Consider the following 8570-nt stretch of genomic DNA (forward strand, 5'->3'; position numbering starts at 1 on the left):
AGCCTCTGAAAAAGTTTCAGTGGGGCCGCTGTCCTGCGTGCTTCACGGCCCGGTCGTGAGATGAGCGGTGCAGCGCGGTACGTTTCGTGTCCCCTTGACACTGAACTGCTGTCGCACCCTCACTCAGTGGTCGGACCCTTCATTCCTGCGGGCAGGAGTTCCCCTCAAACAAGTGTCCTCTGTGAGGCACGCTGTCTGGACGACCGAGTCCAGGTCCATACCAAGATAAGAGATCCTCTGCCCGGGGGCGAGTTTGCTCTTGTCCCAGTTGACCCAAAGACCCAACCGGCTGAGGTGAGCTAGCACCATGACCCTGTGTTTGCACAACTGTTGAGGATCCTTGAACAATGGCCGCCTCCGCAACCTTCGTAAAGACGCGGGGCGACAGGGCCAGCCCGAAGGGTAGGACTTTGTACTGATATGCCCGGCGCTCGAACGCAAACCGTAGAAAGGGTCTGTGTCGAGGCAGAATCGAGACATGAAAGTATGCGTTCTTCAGGTCGATCAATGCAAACCAATCCTGGGGATGGATGCATTCAAAAATGTGCTTCTGCGTAAGCATCTTGAATGGCTAGCTCTTTTAGAAGGGGGAAATTAAGCCGCGATGTGACCAGGTACACCACTCCCTGGTCACACGCACAAAGGAACCGGCTCAAATCGCAACACGCAACCAACAAGGGCAAATGCTGTGAAAACAGTAGTTGAGAGCTGTAATATAGCTCAAAGCTCCTCTGGAAGCTCACTGGAACCTTCACACCAACACAAAGAAAGAAGCTTTTCAACAGCTTGAGAAAAACCCTCTCAGTCTTGATAGCAGGAACACAAGGTTGGCTCCGAAGCGAAAGACAGTGTGTGATTGCATCTGCTTCCCTATTTATACCACCTGGCGGGGGCGGTGCACATTATGCAAATATCGCACGCCAATTCCATTGGCTTGTTTTAGTTCACTCGAAACTGATAAAGCTCTCTGGTGATATCCCAATTCGTTGGTCACTACTGACGTACGTCGAACATGACCGACTGAAAGGGAACCAATATTCCCAGTATAGACAAGTATAAACAGATGAATCAAAAGATCCAGAGCATCAGACAACTGGGGCTGCTTTTTTTAGTTCCAGGCAGTGGAATCAATGAACTTCAAATAATTTGGCAGTCTGTACTGTAGAAATGGTAGCAATATAATAATGTTAGGTCATTTAAATTTAAATAGCACACTTAAAATTATAGGGAAACGTCTGAATTGGGTTTTGTGAACAATATCATGTTGAAGAAACAATACCTCATGTAATTCTTGAATTTATTAAGTATGAACAAGAAAGGAACAATATAATAGAAGAAAAAAGAAAAATGGAATTCAAGAATTCAATTTTAAGGTTTTAATGAAATGGTCAAGAGAAATAAATAGTAAAGCTTTCTTTGATTTTATTAGGGAGACGGTTCTGATAAATACAATATAAATCTCTGTTCCACATTAAATCCAATTCAGATATAGTCTTTTTCTCAGATTTTTGTTCAGTGTTGTTTGTTTGTTTATTTATTTATGAAACTTACATAAAGAAAGAATTAAAAAAGAATGCATGAAGGAAGTATAAAATGATTTGTCAATGTTGTTTTTGTTTAAAAGCAGAGGCAGTGTTCTATCTATCTGTTGATATACTGTATTGAATGTTCAGATATTCATACAACAAATTATTCTTGGGGCCATCAAAGTTTTGTGAAAATGTTAAAAAAAATGTTGGTGCTGGCTGGCAACTATTTTCAAAAAATGCTGGCGGGGAAGAGTTCATATAGAGTTAAAGGTATATTTCATATATAAACTGTAATACTTAAATATAAGGACATAGTGTCACATCCACGCCTTCCCGGACTCCGTTTCCCAGAATCCTCCTGTTCCGCACTCCTGTTTGCACTTCCCTCATCAGTCTTCCCGCCATCTCCCCGGATTCCCAGCACCTGTTGTCCTCGTCAGCACTTCCTTTAAGTTGGACTCACTCCCTGCACTCCTGGTCAGTTATATTGTTTGCTACATGTGTGTAAAGCTGTCGTTCTGTCCTTTGATGATATTAAAGCCCTGATATTGTGGATTTCCGTATTTCGCCTCATCAATACAGCATACACCGTAACAGAATAACGGACCTAACCGCTGGAAATCTACATTGCAATATGGGCTTATTCTTCATCTCCGAGATCCCTGTGTCTCCCGTGCCTCCAAATCCAGCTACAGCGTCGGATCGCCTTTGTGGGTGCCGGCAGGACGGTCGCTCGCTGGAGAGGTATGTGGAGGAGTTTGTCGAGCTTGCTTATTTGGCGAATTGGCCAGATGCCTGTTTGAACGCCTGTTTTCTGGCGGGGCTGGACGAGGACACGATCCGTTTTAAAGAACCTGCCTGCTATTTTTCCCTAGTTGAAGCAATTAATCTGATTTTGTTCCTAAATTGTTCTGATTTTGTCATTGAGGAGGTTCTTGATAAGTCGTGTGATCCTCGTCCGGTTTCCTCAGAAACACCGGCGGCCCGGCCAGTTCGCCAATTGCCGCTTCCCTCCGCCTGCCCCTCCAGTGAGCATTCCCCTGGTGTCCTGCCGGACCCAAAACCCCGGAAGGCCGAAGAAAATTCCTCCGCTGGGCCCAAACGGCTAAAGAGGAAAAGGAAGAAGGCCGCCAAGCAACCTCAGTCTCCTGAGTTTTCTGCCTCCGTGCAGCCCCAGTCTCCTGAGTTTTCTGCCTCCGTGCAGCCCCAGATTCCTGAGTTTTCTGCTTCCAAGCAGCCCAAGTCTCCTGAGTTTTCTGCCTTTGCGCAGCCCGTTCCAGTGTCAGTGGGTCTTCTGGTGGAGTATGAGGGGATGGACTGGACCCCGTTTTCAGACCCCTCGCCAGCCCGCCCCGGCTGTCAACGAGCCCGCCCCGGCTGCCGCCGAGCCTGCCGCTCCAGCATTCGCCGAGCCTGCCGCTCCAGCATTCGCCGAGCCTGCCGCTCCAGCATTCGCCGAGCCTGCCGCTCCAGCATTCGCCGAGCCTGCCGCCGCCGCCCCAGAGCCCGCCCCGGCTCCTGCCGCCGCCGCCCCAGAGCCCGCCCCAATAGCCGCTGAACCCACTCCAGTAGCCCATGAGCCCTTTGAACCCCTGAATCTCCCAAAATATTTTTTGGGGGGGGGAAGGGTATCTGTGGGTGGGAAAGATGGGGGTGGGCTAGGATACCCGCCGTGGCCTGCCAAGGCTCCTGACCCGCCGTGGCCTGCCAAGGCTCCTGAACCGCCGTGGCCTGCCAAGGCTCCTGACCCGCCGTGGCCTGCCAAGGCTCCTGACCCGCCGTGGCCTGCCAAGGCTCCTGACCCGCCGTGGCCTTCCCTGGCTCCTGACCCGCCGTGGCCTTCCCTGGCTCCTGACCCGCCGTGGCCTTCCCTGGCTCCTGACCCGCCGTGGCCTTCCCTGGCTCCTGACCCGCCGTGGCCGCCCACGGCTTCTGACCCGCCCTGGAGACCTCTGCACCCGCCTGCACCCCCCGCACCTGCCTGTAGGTCTCCAGGGCGCCCACCCCCCCTCCCCGCTGTTTCATCTGAGGCGTGAGGACACGCCTTCCGGGGAGGGGGAGGTAATGTCACATCCACGCCTTCCCGGACTCCGTTTCCCAGAATCCTCCTGTTCCGCACTCCTGTTTGCACTTCCGTCATCAGTCTTCCCACCATCTCCCCGGATTCCCAGCACCTGTTGTCCTCGTCAGCACTTCCTTTAAGTTGGACTCACTCCCTGCACTCCTGGTCCGTTATATTGTTTGCTACATGTGTGTAAAGCTGTCGTTCTGTCCTTCGATGATATTAAAGCCCTGATATTGTGGATTTCCGTATTTCGCCTCATCAATACAGCATACACCGTAACACATAGTAGCATACTTAAAGTATGATGTCGAATTCGCTTGAAGAAAACGTACAAGTATGCTTGCCGTATAAAACTACTAAAGTTTACTGAGAGTATACTTTAATGCTCAGCTCGAGTAATTGAGCTTTTTAAAACCCAATTTTCCTCATTATCTCTTACCATTTCTTCTCCATATTTCTTTTAAATATAGCATTGTTTGTAGAATTCAAATGTGTCTGAACGTTTCGTGGTCTGAGCCGACTCGCGCGTATGATCAGACTGTGTTTGCGCTGCAGCGGTTCACATGACTTCATTCACCTCAATGGAAAGCATGTTTACACTGTCTGAATTGTTCTCTATTCTCTAGTGTTCTATGTGCCATTCACCATGTAGAAACTAGTAAATGTGTGAACAAATGGCCGATTTCAGCCGCAGCTTCAGTGTCTGATTATAGTGTAGGAGGGGGCAGGACTTCAGATTCTAGAGAGCAATTGATTGGACAGAAGATTTGATGAGAAACTGAAGTGCGGTGTGATGTCATGAAAATCCGTGATCCATTTTAACGGAAGTGAGAGACTGTAAGTTTTAAATGCTTATATCTCCTACATGTGATTTTTTTTTTTTTTTTTTTTTTTTTTTTTCATTGTTTTGGAACACAGATTATTAATCTTTAACTAGTAAAATATCAGAATACCTATAAGTTCACTTCTATTTTCTTTGATGACCAGCTGACCTTCAAAGAACACATTGCAAAGACAGCTTGGTTATGCAGATTTGCACTATACAACATCAGGCCTTTTCTAACAAAACTTGTAACACAACTTCTCATCCAGGCCCTGGTCATGTTCTTCTGGCTGGACTGCCATCATGCACAATCAAGCCTCTACAATTAATTCAGAACGCTGCAGCACATCTTGTCTTTAACAAGCCCAAAAGAGCCCACGTCACGCTTCTCTCCATCTCTCTGCACTGGCTACCACATGCTGCTCGCATCAAGTTCAAGGCGTTGATGCTTGCTTACAGATCTACCACAGGCTCAGCACCCTCCTACTTCCACTCACTCTTACGAGTCTACATCCCTACTAGAAGCCTGTGATCACTAAATGTGTGAAGGCTTGTGGTACCGTCACAAAGAGGCACAAAAATATTTTCATTCACTGCTCCATGCTGGTGGAATGATCTTCCTGCCTTCATCCTCTCTTTTGAGAGCACTTAACCTCCTTTACTTAATCTCCCTATCCTTTAATTTCCTTGAATCCCTCCCTATTCTGGCTTATCCTACTCTAAGCAATGTCTGAATCTTGTATTGTGAGCACTTCTTCTGTCTATTGACTCGTCATGATGACTCGCTTGTTGTATTCCTCACTTGTAAGTCACTTTGGATAAAAACATCTGCCAAATGAACAAATGTAAATGTAGTATAGTTGCAGTTCAAACTAAAAATGTAGATTTAAACTAGTTGGGTCCTCAAATCTTACTACTGTACTGTTACACTTAAAAGTATACTTTTATATACTAAAAAGTGGGCCAATTTACCCACAAGCAGTATTGAAATAGTACTGCTAGTACATAGTATAGGCTACTTACTACATAAAGTATACTTAAAAATATACCTGAACATTACTTAAGAATACTTTTTTAAGCATAGGCTACTTCTTCGTAAGGGTAAGGATGGATTTAATGTATTATTTCAGTATTTTTCTATTTGTTTAATTCAATTTTTTCCCCCCAAAATATTCAGGTAGTGACAACTGCATATAAACAAAGATTCTAAGCAATTATGAAACTGAACTGAACAATTAACTGTTAATGTAATACACCTCACTTTCAGTTTCCGTAAATGTTGGTTTGAAAGCTGCCAGTAAATCCACAAAAGAAGAATTCCCGTCAAAATCAAATAAGCTGCTGCTGTGAATAAGGTCTGTGTCCTAAACTCGAATACAAGTGTTTCATCTTGGAAATAAGCAGCATACCAAAATATCAGGACTTGCACATGCCTACTTTATTATATCCATAATCTCCATAAACAGGTGGTCTGTGAAAAAGTATAAGAAAAACTGTAAAAATGTATATTATTATTATTATTATTATTAAGGAAATAAATTATATTAAATAAACATGGAAAAGCCTAGAAAAAAATATAAAAATGTAAAATAAATAAATCATTTAGTAAATAAATAAATTATACTTAAATAAAACATGATTAAATATTAAATTAACATGATAAAAACAAAAAACAAATACATTAAAAATAAATATATTAGAAATAGTAAGTAAATAAAAATAATAATAAAACAAACATGATTAAATGTTAAATTAACATAAGAAATTTTAAAAACTGAATAAAATTAAAATAAATCAATTAGATATAAATGAATAAATCATACTAACTCCATAAACATACATAAAAAGTCTGAGAAAAACTGTATAATAAATGTATAATAATAATAATAATAATAATAATAATAATAATATAATAATATATTAAATAAGAAAAGTCTAGAAAAAAAACAATGTAAAAATAAAATAAAACATTGCTAAACATTAAATTAACACGATGAAAATATAAAAAACAGAAAATAAATAAATTGGATTAAAATAAATAAATAAAGTTATTAAATGTTAAAATAACATTAAAATGTAAAAATGGAGAAAAACTGTAAAAGAATTAAAACAACAAATAAGAATAAAATCTAGAGAAAACTGTAATAAGTCAATAAATTAGATTAAAATAAATGAATAAAAATGTTATTACAATAAAATTAGTAGTTATTAGTCTAATAAATTAATGATTAATATTGTAAAGGATGGGATGGGACAATGGAGTTGGAGATTTATAATATTACATATTCCAGTATATTAAATGGGCAGATGCATTTTAAATTTCAGGATGGTGGTCCTTATTTCCTCATATTTCAGGATCCACTTCTGAAAGTGTGAAAAGCCTGATTTAGAGGATTCACTGCTGTATTTTAAAGTTGTGTGTCAGCGGACTAATGTTTGTGTGTCTCTAAATGATGGTCTACAGTGTAAATCCACAAACACATCTACTGCTTTATAAATATATGTTGAGCTGCTGCTGTGTGTGTGAATCATTAAACACACACACACACACACACACACAGTAAAATCAGACTGAAACAACACAGAGACACACTATACACTGAAATCAAAGATCTTACCAATTTATTTCTGTTTCTTCTGTTGAATGTGGGATCAGCGTAAGTGATCTCTTCAGCTTGAGTCTCTGTTTCAACAATAATGACAGAAACAAACACTCAGAGAGATGATGTTTGAGAATTATACACACACACATATACATACAGGTAATACTTGCCTTCTCTGTGTGTGTTTCTGTGTTTCCTGCAGATGCAGAAGATCCCGACAGCAGCAACAATCAACAGAGATCCAGCAGCAGCAGCAGCAGCAGCAGAGATCAGCACTGTCAGAGAGACTGGAGGACCTGAAAGAGACAGTCATTAGCCCAGATCAATGTGTGCAGAAACACCAGATATCATCAGTGAAGTACCTGCAGCACATGTGTGACAGAGTTGAGTGTTGTTGAGGTGTTGAGTCTGGTTTCTGATGGGATTGTTCAGCACACAGCTGTAGGAATCATCCACACACTCCAGATGGAGAAGAAGATCAGACCGGCTGCTGAGATCAGACACTCTGATGCTGGAGAATACACTGTTTCCTTTGAACCAGGAGAGAGTCACATGACTCACATTCACAGCTGAACACACCAATGAACATGATGATGATGATGATGAAGATGAAGAGTTTAGTGAAGAGTTACTGCTGATGACAGGAACAGGCAGACGAGCTGAAAACATGACAGAATAAATCAGATTCAGTAGAAATTACTGTGATCTTTTCCAGTTTATTGATATTAAAAAACTGAATTAATCAAGCAGATAAACAAATATACAATGTTGCTTATTAAAATATTTAAATATAATAATGGATAAAATGATCAGCATCATCACAGAATTCTCTATCATTTTATATTATTCTCAGTAACATTATCTGGTGAATTTAGTCAACAGATGTAACAGGATAGTAATCCTCTCCTCACCATAGACAGTGAGATTGATCGTGTTGATCGTGTCTCTGCTGCTGCTGGAGACTGTATAAAGTCCAGAGTCTGTGGTTCTGCTGTTGATGATGGTCAGAGATCCAGTCTGATCCAGTTTCAGTCTGTCTCTGAATCTCCCAGCAGCACTTCCATCATAAGACTTGCTCTTGTTGTTCTTTACACTAGCTATGAGAAAGTCACCAAACTTCCACTCGATCTCTTCATGTGTCTGTATTTGAGTGAGACTAGAGTTCAGAGAGACTGATTCTCCCTCAGTCACTGACTCTGACTTCACTGCATCAGCAACAAACACACCTGAACACAAACACACATAATAACTCAAATTAATTCTTCACTCATTTCAATATACAGTCAATGAAAGGGACAGCAGCATCAACAAAAATATCTGAGTATATTAATCTTGTAACTGGAAAATATTAGAAGCAAAATGAATGATGGATTAATATGTTTGTAGGCAAATGATAAAATAAACTGAAGTGAGGCCATAAAAATACTCACCAGCCTGACACAAGCACAAACTGATGAAAATAAACATTTTCTTTAGCAGTTTATGAAATAGTTTGACAACAGAACTGTGATAATAGTCGTATCCTGACACTCGTCTAAACATTGAATGTT

At 41.6% G+C, this 8570-nt stretch overlaps 2 protein-coding genes across 14 annotated transcripts in view; one reads left to right on the forward strand and one right to left on the reverse strand.

The window, feature by feature from the left end:
- The window catches only part of LOC127508049 (uncharacterized), a 422397-nt gene that overhangs the window by 298365 nt on the left and 115462 nt on the right, over nucleotides 1–8570 (forward strand). The gene's annotated exons all lie outside the window — the stretch shown is intronic.
- LOC127508059 (SLAM family member 5-like) overlaps nucleotides 1–8570 on the reverse strand; it is a 242511-nt gene that overhangs the window by 209547 nt on the left and 24394 nt on the right. For 2 of the 7 annotated variants that reach the window (XM_051885637.1, XM_051885639.1), the window contains exons 2-3: nucleotides 7932–8246; nucleotides 7383–7679 (exon numbers count right to left, since the gene is read on the reverse strand). The exons of 2 other annotated variants lie outside the window; for them this stretch is intronic. In XM_051885637.1, the coding sequence (XP_051741597.1) occupies nucleotides 7383–7679; nucleotides 7932–8246 (612 nt within the window). Of the gene's footprint in view, nucleotides 1–7382; nucleotides 7680–7931; nucleotides 8247–8450; nucleotides 8565–8570 lie in introns of those variants that run through there. 3 more of the 7 variants (XM_051885634.1, XM_051885635.1, XM_051885640.1) reach the window with 3 other exon arrangements.

This window comes from Ctenopharyngodon idella, chromosome 3 (assembly GCF_019924925.1).
Source record: "Ctenopharyngodon idella isolate HZGC_01 chromosome 3, HZGC01, whole genome shotgun sequence".
Lineage (NCBI taxonomy): Eukaryota > Metazoa > Chordata > Actinopteri > Cypriniformes > Xenocyprididae > Ctenopharyngodon > Ctenopharyngodon idella.